Source organism: Puma concolor, chromosome B1 (genome assembly GCF_028749965.1).
Source record: "Puma concolor isolate L17-30 chromosome B1, mPumCon1.1.hap2, whole genome shotgun sequence".
Classification (NCBI taxonomy): Eukaryota; Metazoa; Chordata; class Mammalia; order Carnivora; family Felidae; genus Puma; species Puma concolor.
In genome coordinates this window covers 144736391-144754644 of record NC_141670.1, presented here as the reverse complement: position 1 = coordinate 144754644, position 18254 = coordinate 144736391, and the positions used below count along the sequence as shown (strand labels likewise).

At 45.1% G+C, this 18254-nt stretch overlaps 1 protein-coding gene and 1 long non-coding RNA gene across 9 annotated transcripts in view; one reads left to right on the top strand and one right to left on the bottom strand.

The window, feature by feature from the left end:
* Positions 1-18254, bottom strand: part of LOC147581916 (uncharacterized) — a 114571-nt gene that overhangs the window by 58485 nt on the left and 37832 nt on the right. The window lies entirely within an intron of this gene.
* The window catches only part of SHROOM3 (shroom family member 3), a 327995-nt gene that overhangs the window by 300106 nt on the left and 9635 nt on the right, over positions 1-18254 (top strand). For 7 of the 8 annotated variants that reach the window (XM_086704805.1, XM_086704806.1, XM_086704809.1 and 4 more), the window contains 3 exons: positions 4296-5192; positions 6329-6820; positions 10136-10286. In XM_086704805.1, the coding sequence (XP_086560931.1) occupies positions 4296-5192; positions 6329-6820; positions 10136-10286 (1540 nt within the window). The remainder of the gene's footprint in view (positions 1-4295; positions 5193-6328; positions 6821-10135; positions 10287-18254) is intronic. The other variant, XM_025921983.2, reaches the window with a different exon arrangement.

The following is an 18254-nucleotide window of genomic DNA, read 5'->3' as shown; positions in this document are numbered from 1 at the left end:
AAAAGTAACAGTGACCTAACGTACTGCCAAAAGAGAACTGTCTGAAGTCAAAGGCGAAAGTAACTCAACCAAAAAAAAAATCAAATGCCTTAGTTACAAAAAAAATTTGAGGGGCGCCTGGGTGGCTCAGTTGGTTAAGCATCTGACTCTTGATCTCAGCTGAGGTCTTGATCTCAGGGTCGTGAGTTCAAGCCCCAAGGTGGGCTCTACACTGGGCGTAAAGCCTACTTTTTTTTTTTAAGTTTATTTATTTATTTTGAGAGAGAGAGAGAGAGAGAGACCAGCAGAGGAGGGGCAGAGAGAGGGAGAGAGAATCCCAAGCCTGAGGCGGGGCTCGATCCCACAAACCATAAGATCATGATTTGAGCCAAAACAAAGAGTCAGACACTTAACTAACTGAGCCACCCAGGTATCCCAAGCCTACTTAAAAAACAAACGTGCGCCTGGGTGGCTCAGTTGGTTAAGTGTCCCACTTCAGCTCAAGTCATGATCCCACAGTTCATGAGTTTGAGCCCCGTGTTGGGTTCTGTGCTGACAGCTCAGAGCCTGGAGCCTGCTTTGGATTCTGTCTCCCTCTCTGCTCCTCCTCCGCTCATGCTCTCTCAAAAATAAACAAACACTAAAAAAAAATTTTTTAAACAGAACTTGACGAGACATTTCTCCAAAGATGATAAAAAATGCCCAACAAGCAGATGAAAAGGTGCTTCACATCACTAATGATGAGAGAAACAAATCAAAACCACCTCATACCCATTTGGGTGGCTACTATCAGATATATCGAAAGGGATGTGGAGACGTTGGTCCCCTTGTGCAAACATGACTACTAGGCTCCTGCCACCTCTAATTTATAGCTCAGTAATAAATGTCTTTCCCTCCACCAGAAATAATAGTTGGTGAGATTGCAAAATAGTCTCCATTGCTTTGGGAAACAGTATGTCAGTTCCTCAAAAAAATTAAAAATCTACCATATCTGAGCATACATCCTTAAGAGTTGAAAGCAGTATCTCAAAGAGATATTTTCACACCCGTGTTCATAGCATCACTACTCACAATAGCAAAGAGGTGAAGCAGCCCAAATGCCCATCAATAGATACAAATGTGGTATATACATATACTGGGATATTATTTAGTCTTAAAAAGGGAATCTGACACATGCTACAACATGGATGAACCTTGAGGACATTATGCTAAGTGAAACAGGCTGGACACAAAAGGACAAATACTCTGATTCCATTTACATAAGGCATCTATAAACTAATGAAATGCATAGAAACAGAAAGTAGAGGTTTCAGGGCTGGGGGAAGGGAAAAGAGTTGTTGCTTAGGTATCGAGTTTTGGATTTACAGGTAGAGAAAGTTCTGGAAATCTGTTGCACAGCAATATGGATATACTTAACACTTCTGGACTGAACATTTAAAAATACAGTCATAGGGGTACCTGGGTGGCTCAGTAGGTTAATTAGTGGCCTACTCTTGATCTCAGCTCAGGTCATGATCTCACAGTTCATGAGTTCAAGCTCTTCATCGGGCTCTGTGCTGACAGTGTGGAACCTGCTTGGGATCCTCTCTCTCTCCCTCTCCCTCTGTCCCTTCCTTGTTGGCTTTCTCGCACGTGTGTGCTCTCAAAATAAATAAACTTAAAAAAAATAGAATAGTAAATTTTCTGTGTTTATCACATTTTAAAAAAAGCTATGAAGGAAAAAAAGAAGACTAATTGCTTTCAAACTCCATTCTTGAATGTTAGGATTCCTGGATACCTGTGAACAGATGTTTGCCTCTCACACTCTAGTATAAAAGAGACTCAAACATCTCTTTCACCCTATCTTTTGTTCTTGAAAACATACAAAACAATCCCCTAGGAGAAGCATTCTCAACTAGACTAAGCATTTAACTCCAATATTACCTTCAAAAATATACAATTGAAGTATGGCTCCTATAAACTAAGAAGATTCAACATAAACTAAAAATACATGAAAGATTAGAGGTGCCTGGGTGGCTCAGTCGGTTAGGTGTCCAGCTTCTGCTCAGGTTGTGATCTCTCGGTTTGTGAGTTCAAGCCCCACATCAGGCTCTGCACTGTCAGTGCAGATCTTCTGTCTCCATCTTTCTCTATCCCTCCCCCGCTCTCTCAAAAATAAATTAAAATATATATATAACTCAAAGTTTATTTGGGCTTTAAATAAAGGATAAATATTATATTTTGTGGGTTTTTTTTTTTAGTGATGCTTCCCCTTTTAAAAAAGTCTCAAGATACAAATATAATAAAATGAAGGTACCCAGGTTAGTCATTAAAACTGATTCCAGTTATTCTGTGTCCTATTAGAGGGTATGGAGTTTGAAAATCAGAGTTTATATCCTACAGTCTAAACTGCAGTTGGGCAGAGTTGTTCAACAGACACTTACTGAGAGAGTCCTTTTTTTCTTAAGTTCATTTATTTATTTTGAGAGAGAGAGAGCACGTGAGCATGAGTAGGGGAAGCAGAGAGAGGGGAGACAGAGACTCTGAAGCAGGCTCCACAATGTCAGTACAGAGCCCGATGCAAGGCTTGAACTCACGAACTGCGAGATCATGACCTGAGCTGAAGAGTCAGAAGCTTAAGTGACTGAGCCACCCAGGCACCCCCAAGACAGGACTTTGTACCAGGTACTGAGGATACCAACATGAGTAAGACATGAGAGAAAAGCCCCCCAGCGAATTTCCTGCCTCTGGGTTTTCAGTACCCCCATTTGGGAACCCACCAAGAAGTACAAAGTAGCCAATCTTAGATATTGAGACTTTCCTGGTAAAGATACTGCCTCTGAATGAAAAGGATATCTGAGGGGAAGGGAGGGGCTGCATCCGAGAGAGAGATGGGCCCCTTAGCCATCTGCATTTATAATACAGAAAAAATAACATCCCGAGAAGAGCTAATTTGGTTCTTTGCAGTCTTCTCCTTCCATATGCTGCATTATCCTTGCCTGGCACTTGGATGGTTTTGTGGCAGGCCTGGGCTGGGGTTCTCCTGGGGACTGAGCCACAGCTTCCCTCGGGACTCAGATCTGCAAAATGAGAAGTTCCATCTGCTCTCCAGATTCACTTGCATACGAGTCAAGGAGCGCCAAATGTGGAATTTTCAAATTAGGGTGGTTTGCCGGCGCTTTGTTTTTTCCCCACATTAACTCTTGGGTGGCAGCAGGCAGTGCTACAGATTTCTGTTTTGTTTTCCTTTCTTCCTTTAGAGCATAATGACAAAAGTATGGGAAGTTGTTGGGTTTTTCCTCAGAGCCTAGATAGAGGACAGGTGTTTAACTCACCACGTACCTCATTTGCCCATTGCTATTGCTCTCTTTCTCCAGAGATGATTGCTTATTAGCTCCTTGGGGAGACTCCCCTCCCCCTCCTGACCTTCCATTGTAAAAAGTGAAAACAGGAGGAAACTGAGGGAAAACTGTAAATAAAACCGTCAAGTTCACAGCCCACACAGGTGCTTTCCAAACAGACCTCTTCCATGGGGATCACACTGGGACTACTTTCCCAAAGTAGTCCTGAAAGGGGCAGAAGAAATGTACCGGTTTCCTTTTATACCCCAAAGCCTGCCCCGAAAAGCTGCCTTATGTGGGATGTGTAGAGGGGGTGGGGAGGTCAGTGAGAGAGAGCTAATAAAAGGAAATGCCTTGTGACCCCCATGTCTACCATCTGACATTTCCTGTAGGACTGTATGTCTGGAATCTTTTTTTAATTTTTTTTAACGTTTATTTATTATTGAGAGACAGACACAGCGTGAGCAGGGGAGGGGTAGAGAGAGGGGGAGACACAGAATCCGAAGCAGGCTCCAGGCTCTGAGCTGTCAGCACAGAGCCCGATGCGGGACTTGAACCCACGAACTGTGAGATCATGACCTGAGCTGAAGTCCGTCACCTAACCAACTGAGCCACCCAGGAGCCCCTGGAATCTTATTTTGTTTTTTAATGTTTACTATTTATTTCTAAGAGGGAAAAAGGGAGGGAGACACAGAATCTGAGGCACACTGCAGGCTCCAGGCTCTAAGCTGTCAGCACAGACCCTCATGTGGGGCTTGAACCCATGAGCCGCAAGATCATGACCTGAGCAGAAGTTGGACACCTAACCAACTGTGCACCAGGCGTCCTTTTTAAACTTGGTTCTTTGTGTGAGCAGCCTGAGGGACAGTGTGTGGCTCCTCTGAGGCCCTCTGAGGCCCTGCTTCCTAAATGCTTTTCCCGTCTGTGTAATGAACTTAGGGTTCAGAGTTTGCCCCTTCTGAGCTGTAACCCTTGTGTTTGTATATCCTGCTCCAGGTCCGTCAGTTGTTCAGAAAGAGGCCACGAAGACATGCTGTTGCTCAAACACCATCCTAGCCTTCGTTGGGGTGGTTCAGGCTGCAAAGCAGTTGGTGATTCCTCTGTACCCAGCGAATGTCCTGGACCCCTGGACCATCAGAGGCAGGCCAGCAGAACAACGCCTTGCCCCAGGCTGTTGCCCACAGGAATGCAAGGGCATCTCACAGACACTAGGGCTGCATCCCTGACCCCGCTCAGCTCAGCTCTGCCTTCCCCCGTTCCCTCCAGCTCCCAGGCTGCGACCGATCAGCTGACTGGAAGGGACTGTCAGACAGGGCAACAGCCTCTTCCTCCATACACCCCAGCAGTGACCCACAGAAGCAATGGTCACAGCCTGGTCCAGCCTGCCAGTCCAAGAGGCCACGAGCCCAACAGCCCGGAGCATGGGCTAGAAGAGGCAACAAGGAAGCGGGTCTCGTTGCCTCAGCGGCCTGCCCCACCTCGGGTGAAGTGGGCCCACACGGTCAGAGAGGACAGCCTCCCTGAAGAATCCTCGTCACCTGATTTTGGAGACCTGAAGCACTACAAAACACAGCAGACTCCTCCAAGCTCAGGCAGCACTCTAGACTCGCCTCTTGGGGCCCCAAGCACTCCAGGGAGGATCTCCCTCCGAATATCTGAGTCGGTCCTGCTGGCCTCCCCACCACCTCGGGAAGATGATGATGATGAGGTGTTTGTGAAGGACTTGTACCCCAACGCCGCTTCCAGCCCCACATTTGAACTTCCCCCACCCCCACCGCCTCCGCTGAGCCAGGACACCCCAGTGAATAGCTTGGATGACTTTCCTCCACCTCCTCCCCACGCTCTGTATGAGGCAGAGCTGGACAGTGAGGATCACAAGGAGCCCTGTACCAGGTAAGTGAGCAGACTCTGGATAGGACAAGCTCCCAGCTGAGGAACAAAAGGGTGCCCCTCTCCAGTAAGAGTTTTACCCTGCAGGCTCCCCGGATCCTCCTTTCATTGGCCACAGGAGAGCCCTGTTGTGGACATTTTCTACAGAAGCTTAAGTCGCGCGACTGGCAGAATGGTTTCATTTGTTTACCTTGGCAGGCTGTGACCCTAGTACCCCATACTAGCATCGAGAACAGAGGAACAAGAGTAGTGAAAATGGACACCAAAGCCCAAAAGGCATAGTTCACTTCTGTGGACACGATAAGTTCAAAAGGTCTTAAATAAATAGCATCCCTCATTCCTGCTTGAGTTCTGAATCAATTAAGAAATAAGACAAAGGAGGAAGACATATAGAAGACAAAAGTATCGCTCTTGTTACTGATAGAGCTGATACTGGAAAATATGGCTCCTCTCTTGAGTGTAAGCGAGCCTCCTGATGGTGAACCCCAAACAGGTTTACCTGCCTAGTCTCAGGCCATGCTAGATACACACTGGTGTGTGTGTGTGTGTGTGTGTGTATGGAGGGAGAGAGAGAGAGAGGTGTAGATTAGCCTAGAGGTAGCCTCACTCTCAAAAGAAAGAGAAGAAGCTGGATTATGGACAGGATATGGTCAGCTTTCTTTCCACAGTCACTCCGTGTCCATTGGAAAGGATAAAGAACAGAGCTAAAGGTCAGTAATGTTGAGGGAAAACCTCTCGGAAGCCAGAAGAATAGAGAAGAAGCATTTCCCAACAAATACTTCCCAGGACAAGCAGTCTCTAAACACCAAGAGAACACGTTGCCTTTGCGATTAACTCCTTCTGTTCACCTGGACCTTCCAGAAAGCTCTAGAATCTCACAGCAACATTCACCAAAACTGAATTCCTACTAGTTCCCTTAAAAAGTTACACACTCCCATGTGACCAACTGCTGGGGTGAGGAGAAAGCCCTCAGGACCTTGCAATTTGTGGGGAATGATAACCTCAGGGCATGACTACCTTGCCCCCACCCCACCACTCCTCATGTGGGAAGCCACAGCCCTGATGTGGAAAACTTCTCCTTCAGTCTTCCTACCCTTCTGTTGACTCCTCTCTTACCTTCTCTTTTTTAATATCCCTAGCAGCTCCAGCAAATTTGCCAAGGTGACGGTTGCCAAGGAAAGGCCCATGCCTGGTACAGTCCATTTGGTTGGCAGTCAGATACCAGCTTCCAGATTGCAAACTTCTATCAAGGGTTCAGAAGCCAACGAGACCAACCCACCCTCCACCATGGGCGCTCTGCCCCAACTTGCTGGGGCTCTTGGCAAGCAGCCAGGCCCCGGGCAGCCATCTCCCATCCACAACCCAGTCAGTGGGACTCAGAGTTTAGAAAAGAATGTTAGTTCTGGTCCTCAGAAGACCTCAGAAGACATCAGAACAGAGGTTCTGGCAAAGGAAATTGTCCACCAAGACAAATCTCTGGCAGACATTTTGGATCCAGACTCCAGAATGAAGACAACTATGGACCTGATGGAAGGTTTGTTTCCCCGAGATGTAAACTTGTTGAAGGAGAACAGCATAAAGAGAAAGGCCATGCAAAGAACTGTCAACTGTGCAGGATATGAAAGCAAGAGGTAAGTCCCTGGTAATGCCCTCAAAGAGACTTATATTTAACCTCCTTCCATGGGGGTGGTAATAGGTCTAGGACAACTTGTGTGACATTTTCCTGCTTCCAAAGATTCTGACCCAAGAATGACACGCCATCTCAGCCTTAGCAGAATGGCTCTGAGGAGTAGAAGGTGGGGCAGACTGACCTTGAGTTACTAGGCACTTGCCCAACAGCAAAAATAGTAATAGTGGTGACAATTGCCATTAAAACCATTAATATTGTTGATGTCTTTGTGTTAGCCCTTGTAGTAATTTTTTATATAAACATTATCTCACTGAATCTTCACAAGAACCTCCTGAGGTTGCGACCAATCTTACCTCCCTTTTACAAGTGAGGTCACTGAAACGCAGAGAAATTAAGACTGCCCAACCAAAGCCCCAGAACATGTGAGTGATGGCGTCTGGATTTGAGCTTGGCCTGGTGACTGTGCCTGCTCTCATAATGATTTCACAGTGCCCCTAACTCAATAAGCAACAGAGTCACCTTTGCAGACAGCACCACCGGGGTCAGTGCTGAGTGACAGGGAGAAGTGGTGAGCAGAGCAGAGGCCTCCTCAAGGTGGAGGTGAGCACAGACTTCTAAGAAGGAAGAGAGCCCAGGGCGCCTGGGTGGTTCAGTTGGTTAGGCATCTGACTTTGGCTCAGGCTGTGATCTCACGGTTTGTGAGTTTGAGCCCCCCATTAGGTGAGCTCAAGCCCCATTTTGGGTGAGCCCCGCTTCTTTCTCTCCCCACCTCCCCCTCTCTGCCCCTTGCTCACTTGCACCCTATCTCTCTCAGAAAAAAAAAAAAAAGCAGCAAGCCCAGACAAATGGATTTACTACACTGACATTCGCCCTTTTCAAGAGTTAGGTGGATGTTGTGTAACCCTAAAAATCAAGAGAGATCTGAACGTGGATGCAGTCTCACAGTGTTGTTCAGCCAGCGAGCCTCTGCTCCTGAAGCTCCCTGATGGCACGTGTTTACAGTCGTGCAGTGCGTCCCAGCCCCCAGCCACAGGGGTGAAAGGACCCTGAGCAATCTGTATTTTTCATTCTTTTGATTTCTCCTGGGTGATCGCATATTTTCTTGTATGTTTGATTTCCTTAAAGGACTACTATGGGAAAGGTTTAGAGTGGTTTTTGTTTTCTTTTTAATTTTCATTGAAAACTATGTGGATTGATGGATTGGTACTCCACAGTTAGTGGCTTCTAGACTAAATAAAAACAGAGCTTTTTGTCTAAATTTGGGCTTGCCTTTAGAAATTTCCAACTGATCCTAACTAAATTACCAACAGGAATACTATGTTTTGATTTGGGGGAGGGGGAGAGAGGAAAGAGCGATGGAGTCCTTACAAGCTCTTTGATAGGTTGTTGGAGACTCTCCTAATACAAGGCCTGAACTGTCACCTTGTCCGTCCCCTTCTTCAGATTTGGCAAACAGAGACTTATTGAGGTGAAGTGACTTATCCAGGGTCAGCTGGTTAGCACACATTTACTGAGTACCCACAATGCGCAAGACAATCAATCCACTGGGTTCCACGAAGGACCCAAAGATGGGTTTCTCTGGGTGTGTCAGTTCCCTGTGGGTGGGTGTCATAGATCAGAGTTAGGGGCTTCCATTCATTCTGTTCTCTGACCACTTGCTGTAAAAAGGCCAAGGCAACTTACAAATACATCCTTAGCAAAGTATTTCCTAGCATTATCACGGAGAACATTCGTTCTCTCAATTTAGAAATAAATTGTCATGTAGCTTTTGAGGCACGGAGACCTGGAGGAATTTCAAAAGGCTGGCGTGCGCCATCTTCTGGTGAAAACAAGCAATGTCCTATTGTGCATGAGACTAGCCATTGTGAGGTTTAGTCAGTCAAAAGCCTGAGAAGCATTTGTAATGCTATGAATATATGGGGGGGGGGGGGGGAGGGAGCATATCAGAAGACTTTTTTCCTATTTTTTCAATTAACTGAATTAAATGTAACTATATTGCTTAGAAGAATAGTCCTATCAAACAGGAAATGAGTAAAAATGACTTCTTCTGTGGCTCTTTATTCCAAAGTAAAATGATGGCCTAGATGTTAAAAATAAAGTCACAAGATTGAAATACCTCTCCAAGAGAACCTCACCTACTTCCATAGAGTCATTTATTCAGTTAGTAGGCTCTGACCTCTACTCTGAAAGACAGCTTGGTGATAGTCAAGCAGAGAACACTAGACATCAGGTTTCTCAATTCCTAGTTTGTTCCCCAGCCTCGAAACCCCTGCTGTGTACCTAAGGAGTAGACTTCACATCTCTTGGCCGTTGACCAGAAAGCTGTTGATTTCTTAGGCTTATCTGGGCTGTCATGCTTTTATATGAGAAGGAAACATGGCCAAGTGTCCATGCAACAATCATAGTAGGCATCAGAAAGATGACGGGTAACCCTGAAGAGTAGGAAATAACCCACAACTGGAGATGGTGCAGCACCTTCAAAATACCCTCACACTCAGGGACTCATACTTTTTATATATAATTTATTGTCAAATTGGCTTCCATACAACACCCAGTGCTCATCCCAGCAGGTGCCCTCAATGCCCATCACCCGCTTCCCCTCCCCACCCCCCATCAACCCTCAGTTTGTTCTCAGTATTTAAGAGTCTCTTATGGTTTGGCTCCCTCCCTCTCTGTAACTTTTTTCCCCCTTCCCCTCCCCCCTGGTCTTCTGTTGAGTTTCTCAGGATCCACATATGAGTGAAAATATACGGTATCTGTCTTTCTCTGACTGACTTATTTCACTTAGCATAACACTCTCCAGTTCCATCCATGTTGTCACAAATGGCCAGATTTCATTCTTTCTCATTGCCAAGTAGCATTCCATTGTATATATAAACCACATCTTCTTTATCCATTCATCAGTTGATGGACATTTAGGCTCTTTCCATAATTTGGCTATTGTTGAAAGTGCTGCTATAAACATTGGGGGTACAAGTGCCCCCGTGCATCAGCACTCCTGTATCTCAGGAACTCATATTTATCACAAAAGGAGAAACACGTAGGGAGGTCAAATGACTTATCCAGAGTCATCTAGCAAATCCACAGGCCTGATGTCCAGTCTCCTTCCCAGCACTCCCTTTGGTGTTTTCCAGCCCAGGTCTGCCTGGCTTCCAAGAGCCCTATACATAGTAATCACTCTTTGGTAAGTATTTGTTCATCCTAATTTCTGGGAAGGGAATGAATAGCATTTTTTACACCTTTCTGAATGCACAGACATGTGGTAAAATGAAGCTTCTGGAATGTGCTGTGTACTTTTTTGTTCTTTATGCCTCAGGAGTGAAGACAAGGAGGCAGTGGGCATGCTGGTGAACTGTCCTGCCTACTACAGTGTGTCTGCTCCCAAGGCTGAGCTTCTGAACAAGATCAAGGATATGCCAGAGGAGGTGAATGAGGAAGAGGAGCAGGTGGATGTCAATGAAAAGAAGGTAAAGGAAGAATTGAGGCCTGTGTTCTGCTCTCTCCAAAAAGAGAGTCAAGGTCTGAGCAAGGATACTGGCTCCTTAGGGCAGGAGAGGAAGAAAGGTCTGTCACATCACCAACCTTGCCCATACGGTCCTTGGACTCCTGACTCACGTGGCACTTTGAGTGACTTCCTCATAGCTTTCCTGTCATTTTCATCTTTACAGATGACAAAAGTGAAAGTCATTACAGGGAATAAGTTACTTCCTAAAAGTCTCATAGCTGAGACTAAAACCCAGGTGCCCTACCTTCACTTAGTCCAACACAGAGACCCCAGCTCTCTTCTCTGAGCTGACCAGCCAATGCCCGCAGTCTGTAATTTTCCTTTCATGTTTCATGGCCAAAAGGGAAACCAGAAAATATAGAAACTTTAAGGAAAAAGACCGATTGTCAAAAGACACTTCTGAGAGGTGGTAATGTTAATCTTTACGTTCCCCCAACTCTGTCTGCAGCACCCCAGTGAATAGCTTGGAAGCACAGCACTGAAATTTAGTTAGCATTTGATACTCCTACAGAAATTTTACATGTAAGACATTTTAAAAATGACACCATGATGCCGCTGCTGTCTTCCCACATACCCTGAAGATCTAAGCCCAGCTGTGCCTGCCGGGGAGAAAGTTCTTGCCATTCCGCCTTCCCTACAGCCCCGGAAGGGCCACCTGCCACTGAGTTTTCAGCTCTTCATACAAGCCAGGCCCGTACACTGAAAAAGGACTCTGTTCAAACGCTTGTCTCTTGCTGAGCCTGGAATGTAAGTGGTTCTCAGTGGTACCAATCCCAGGAGAAGCCTTCTTAGGTGATTCTATTTCATTTACTCCATCTGTCCCAGGCTCTCTTGTTTGTGTGTGGAACGAGACCACAGGACATAGACCCTCGAGCAGGGAGTAACGGGGCAGGAGGATTTGGGGATTTTAGAAGCACCTCTGTCAGGGGTGTTCTTCTCCCTCCCACTGCTCCTGGCTCCGTGGACGCACAAGCGCACGGCTGGCACTGTAGTACTGAGCTCTCCCAGCCCGAGGTTTTCCCATTTAAACACCGGCTTCATGGCTCCCCTACTTCCGGCATATCCCTACTTCAAATGCCGCCGAATGCCCCCATTGAACGGGTCCTCCGATGAGGCACGTGCTCTAGTCTCTCTACTTATCCCAAAGAGGGAGCTATATAAACACCATTACAGGTACCAAGTTGCCATGGCGCCTTTCACTGAATATTTTACACTTTTTTGTTTCATTTTTTTGCATGTAGAGATACCTTATTTTATAGTAGCAGTGTGACAAATTACTCATTGCTTTTTAAAAAAAAAATGCTTTCCCATCAGTTTATTATCAGCCTCTCACTCTGATGATTATATGGCAAAAGTATTTTTAGATTGAGAGTATAAAGGCACAGAGGATTAATCCTCACAGGAAATAACATTAGGTACAATGTGCTGAGCACTTCTTACCTTGTTAAGTGTGGGCTGTGTTTTTCATACTGCTATATTCTCTTTATTTCCACAAAACTGCTCTGATACCTATACTGCCACATTTTACACCGAAGTAATCAGAATGAGTCAGGAGTCAGGGCAAGAGAAGAACATCAGGCATTCAAGACAAAGGGACTGGCCTGGGTAAAGACCCAGAGATGTGGAAAAACACAGGGAGTGTCTGTACTGAAGAAGGTATCGCCAGCAGTTTGATACTTTGGAATGCCAAACAAAAAGGCTCATGCCTCAGTTAGAAATGACCAAATTTAGAGGATCACACAGGAAGGCAATGGATCCCAGAAGATAAGGCTGGGAGGCTCCACAGGGGCCAGAAGGTCATGGAGGTCACATAGGGCTTTGTTTGAAATCCTGAAGAGTTCAGATCTTACTGCATGGCACTAGAGAATCCTATGAGATGTTTTTAATGAACTGCAAGCTTATCCGTGCGTAATAGAATTTTCATTAGCGTCATTTGTGTTTATATTCCTGACTTAAAACAGAAAATATGGAGCGCCTGGGTAGCTCAGTCAGTTACTCATCCAACTTCGGCTCAGGTCATGGTCTCGCGGTCCATGAGTTCGAGCCCTGTGTCAGGCTCTGTGCTGACAGCCCAGAGCCTGGAGCCTGCTTCAGATTCTGTGTCTCCCTCTGTCTCTTGCCCTCCCCACTCATGTGCTCGCTCTCTCTCTCTCAAAAATAAACATTAAAAAAAATTTAAAACAGAAAATATACAGGGGCGCCTGGGTGGTGCAGTCAGTTAAGCGTCCGACTCTTGATCTTGGCTCTGGTCATGATCTCGTGGTTTGTGAGTTTGAGCCCCACATCCGGCTCTCTGCTGATGGTGTGCAGCCTTCTTGAGATTCTGTCTCTCCTTCTCTTTTGCCCCTCCCCAGCTTGTGTGCTCTCTCTCAAAATAAATAAACTTAAAATTTTTTTTTTAAGAAACAGAAAATATGGAGAGGGGCAGAGAGAGGGAGAGACTCCCAAGCAGACTCTGTGCTGTCAGCACACTGCCTAACTTGGGGCCCGAACTCATGAACCGTGAGATCACGACCTGAGCTGAAATCAGGAGTTGGACGTTTAACTGAGTGAGCCATCCAGGTACCCCAAAAATATGTGAGTTTTAAATGATGTTGTAGAAGGCATCTATTAATATTTGCAGCATAGAGTTGAAAATGCAGTTCCCTTCCTGATATACAGCAAGCTTTTCTAAGGGTGATTTTAAAAAATTATGCTTCATCAAGATTGTTCCAAGGCAGAGACTAGCCTCCCACCAACCTTCCCAAAGAAATAACTTATTACCTGATATTTAAAGTTACTAGTAACCTAAGATACATCACTAGTCATGAAATTCACTAAGACTCCATGGAAACCAGAGTCCCAATTAATAAATATTTTTAAAAATTGAAATCAGCCTTTTAAACCAATTCTATTTTATATATTTTCTATGTATACATCATAGATGATGAATTATAATGTTCCAAGTAAACAGAAGTTTGAAACACTTTCATTGTCTGAACTATCTGAACAAAAAATCTAAAGACAGTCTAATAATTAGAGCTTTAAGTTCTTTGCCTAACCCAGCTATGTCTATTAGGCAAAAATCTGCTTCAACAGGTCCCATGACTCTTTATTCTGAAGGCCAAAGGGCTTTGGCTTAGAGACTTAGTGGAATATTTCAGAAGGCAAAAAGAATCTGTTGTTCCGCAGAATTGGCTTTCCCCAGGAGATCATTAGTGACCCAGATGGTTCTCAGCTGCCCATTTTTGTTGCTCTTCCTTCATTCCTCAAGTTCCAGATTTCTCTGTGGTCTTTCTTCCTTTCAGCCTGAAAAACCTCAGTCTTCCTTCCTTCCTTCCATTTCCTTTAAAATAGGTCTACTGGTGACGGTTTCTCTTAGTTTTCCTTCATCTAAGAATGTCATTATTCTGCCGTCATGCCTGAAGGATATTCTCACTGGATATGGAATTGGGGGTTGACTGTTCTTTTTCTTTTAGCACTTTAAAGTTGTCATTCCGCCTTCTCGCTCCCATGGTTTCTGACAAAAACTGCACAGTCATTTAAATATTGATTCTCCTGTATGCAATGTGTTGTTTTTCTCTGGCTGCTTTCAATTTTTTTTTTTTTCTTGGTCTTCAATTTTCACCAGCTTGATTATGACGTGCATGAGCCTGATTTTCTTTGGTGATTCCTATTTGGCATTTACTGACTTCTTGATTCTGTACATTTAGGTCTTTCACCAAATTCAGGGAAGTTCTCAGCCATAATGTCTTCAAATATTTTTTATGCACTAATCTTTCTTCTGCTTTTGAGACTCGAGTACCACAAATATTAGACCTTTTGATGTTGCCTCACAAGTCCCTGAAGCCCTAGTTCATTTTTAAGAATCTGTTTTCTGTCAGTTCTTCAGATTGGATAATTTCTGTAGGACTATCTTCATTCCACCAGTAATTCTCTTAATTTCAAATATAGTTTTGAGTTCCAAAATTTCCATTGACTCAGTTTTTTGTAGTGTCTGTTTCTTTGCCAAAGACTTCTGTGTTCAAGAGTGTTTACTTTTACCATGGAGGAAGGTTATAAAAGTTATTTTAAAGGCTTTGGAAATCCCAGCACTGGGGTTTCCTCAGGATTGTCTTCCCCTGGGAATTGCTCATGTTTTACTGTTTTTTTGTTTTTTTTTTTTAATATTGGGTAATTTTGTGTTGTATTCTGAACATTTTGAGTATTACGTTTTGAGCCTCTGGGTTCTGTTAAAATCCTCTACAGAATGTTGATTTTTTTGTTTTCATTTTAGCAAGCAATCTATTCAGCTTGACTACAAGTTCTTTTTGTATTTAAAGTTTATTTATTTTGAGGAAGAAAGAGAGCAGGGGAGGGGCAGAGAGAGAGGGAGAGAGAGAATCCCAAGCAGGCTCTATACTGTCAGCACTGAGCCAGATGCAGAACTTGATATCACACACTGTGAGATCACAACCTGAGCCGAAATTAAGAGTCAGAGACGCTTGACTGAGCCACCCAGGTGCCCCTTGACTATATGTTCTGTCCCACCTTCAGGTGCCAATTCCAACATCATTTCGGTTTTCAGAGCCTTTGCTGTGTTGCACAGATCCTTCCCAAACATGCACCATTCAGAGGTTAGTGTGGGACTTGGTTAGTGCTTCTATCATAGTTCAGTTCTCAGAGTCTTTGTTGTGCTGCTTTGGGTCTACTTGAGCGTGAGCCTAGGACTTCTGTCAGTTCATACACAGAATTAGGGGATCTTCTTTCTGGCTGTACCGTGCAGTATCTCCCCCCCCGCCCCCCCGGCCAACACTGTCTGGCTCCCAGCCACCCCTCTTCCTGGGCCTCTGGCTAGAAAGACCAGTTCTCATGACTATAGCAGCCTGGGCTGCTATGCTGTTCTGCATGGCTGGGACCTCCCTCAATAAAAGAGAAAGAAAAAAGAGTGGGAATTCCCCTCACACCGTTTGGACCACTTCCCCTGACCATAAAGAAGACTTGTTGTTTTTGTTTTTGCTTCTCTCTCTCGGGGTTTTCAGTGCCTGTGCCCCCACTGCGAGTGCAGCTCAGGGAGTAGAGCTACTCTTGGGAGCCAGGGCTAGGGGAAGAAAATAAGGAGGGTTAAAAACAGGATTTTCCCCACACGTTTTAGCTCGAGGAGGCCCCTTTTTTTGGTCCTTTGTTCGAAAGGCAGGACTTTTCTCAGAGTTTTGCTGCCACTCTCTGCGTGCACTTCAGAGCTAGAACATAGAAGGGGGAGGCAGGCAACTAACCCCCATTCCGGGTCATACTTCACATTTGGCTCCCCGTCCCGACACGCTGCCATCCTTCACTTTACAGAGTCCCCTTCAGAGTCCAGGGATGTTAGTTGTGGTAAGTGGGGCCGGAGGCGGTAGGGGGCGTATACCATGTTGGCTAACGCCAGGAGTCCCTCATCCTTCCTCCACCCTGGGGTTTACCATCAGGGAGAGAGCTGACAGGCATTTTAGAAAAGTCTCTCTGGCAGCTGTGGAGGCAGAGGCGGCAGTTGGGAGGGTGTTACAGGGAAAGTGACGGTACCTGTGTAAAGGCAGTGCAGTAGGGGCTGTGAGAAACAGGTGGATTTAAAAAAAAGGTGGGGGGGGAAGCAGAGTGGACAGAACGTGGGGACAGATTAGATGTGGAGCATGGTAGAGAGGAAAGGGTCAAGGATGACTCTCGAGCTCTTGGCCTTACATGGCTGTCATAACTGAAATAGGGAAACAGGTCATTTAGGGAGGGAGGATGATGGGCTTAGTTGAATTAAAAAAAATTTTTTTTTAATGTTTTATTTATTTTTGAAGGAGAGAGAGAGCATGAGGGGGGAAGGGCAGAGCAAGAGGGAGACACAGAATCTGAAGCTGGCTCCCAGGCTCTAAGCTGTCAGCACACAGCCCAATGCGGGGCTCAAGCTCAAAAGCCATGAGATCATGACCTGGGCCAAATTCGACACTTAACTGACTGAGCCACCCAGGCGCCCCTGGGCTTAGCTGAATTTAAAGAAATTTAATACTGTTTCTTGTCAGAGAGTCCTGATACCCAGAACCAAGAGACCGTACTAAGTAAATAGGACAGCGTTCTGATCACAAGCCTTCCTGAGAGGAAGTGAATGGTAAAGAGCCACTCTTGCCAGAGAATGTGCCAGAGAATATTTGAAATGGTAGTTGAGTCCCCAAGACCTGTTTTCGTTGAGGTCCCACAACATGGGATGGAGGTTTGATCCCATTTCTGTCACTGGGACAAAAATCACCCCTGACTTTTCTCCTGGATGAAGTTCAGCTGTGAAAACAACCATGTACTACTGCCTAGATCCTCCCATTTAAAACCAAAGAAAGAAGGGGCGCCTGGGTGGCGCAGTCGGTTAAGCGTCCGACTTCAGCCAGGTCACGATCTCTCGGTCCTTGAGTTCGAGCCCCGCGTCGGGCTCTGGGCTGATGGCTCAGAGCCTGGAGCCTGTTTCCGATTCTGTGTTTCCCTCTCTCTCTGCCCCTCCCCCGTTCATGCTCTGTCTCTCTCTGTCCCAAAAATAAAAATAAACGTTGAAAAAAAAAAAAAAAAAAAAAAAAAAAAAAAAAAAAAAAAAAAAAACCAAAGAAAGAAACAACAAAGCCTGTGGTTGAAGTGTCTTCATCTTCATCATTTTTACTAGCAGGAGCCTGAACTCCACTCTGCCCCTGAATTCCAGCCATGCAGCTAGGAGTCCTGAATTACTCTTCTTTGAGATGAAGATGATCCATCAGCACAGGCCAGCCATGTTATTAGCAACGTGATTGGGAACATGGTCAGCACAGATCCCTGAGCAGAAGGCAAGGTGGCATGGTCACGTGGGGGAGACGTTGAGTATTCCTCTAGAGGTGCGCCCTAAAATGAGTGTTCCCCAGACTATTGCTGAATCTTAATGATAGCACAAGTAGCAATAACTTGAATGTGTATAGTACTTTTATATTTCCCAGAATGCTCGCACAAGCTTTATTATAGTTGAGCCTCAGAACATTCCAATGAGCTATTTTAACGTAGTGACTAAAACCCTGATCCCTGAAGCCAGACGACCTGGCTCTCGCAAGTTAAATAACTTCTAGCCACCTCACTTTGTGCAGCAGTAAAACCGGGATAATAATATACTACCTGTCTCATCAGGTTATTGGGAGTAGTAATTGAATAGTAAAATATTTAAGTGGTTCCCGGCACAGAGAAAGAGCTTAATATTCAAACATTATTAGTTTTAGGCAGATATTATTATCCCCTGGCTATGAGTGAGAAAATGGAGGCACCAAAGGTCAAGTGGTTTGATGGGGGGTGAGTTTTCTGTCAGAGCCTAGGTTCCTGACTCCTGGAGGCAGTGAGGAGGCCGGAAGGGGCCCAGCAGGGTTGCTGCAAGCAAATGGTGAGGTGGGAGGGGGAGGGTCTGTTAAACTATATTTAGAGGGAAAAAAACCCTATAAATTGCATCGCACACAGGGTGACGTAACAGTTCGCACCAGATGAGAAGTGAAAAAATGTGAATGACTTTGCAAATTAAGTAGCTCCTGAGAGACTAGTATGTCATTGAAACAAAACCCCTCAAAAGACCTGTTGTCCCTCCCACAGTGAATTCTGCAGCTAGAAGTTGGTAGGGTTTGGTTTTTTGTTTTTGTTTTTTGGTTTTTTTTGAAGAGGTCTGCCTGGCAGAGAAACGGTTGTTTGGTATAGCCAACTTTCCCTTGTTGCCTTCAGTTACTCACATCCCTTTTAACTGCAGTTTTAAATCCAAATTTCCGTCACTTAAGTGTAGAAGCATTTTAAAAAATCAAATACCATCCAAATATGTACCATTTGGGCCAGGAGTGACGGATGAGATTGCTCAGTAACTTCTATATCACAGCATGGCCATACGTGCTAACACATCACCTTATGGCCCGGCAAATAGCTTTCAGAAACCAGAGTGCCACGAAATGTGCCCTGGTTCTTCCCA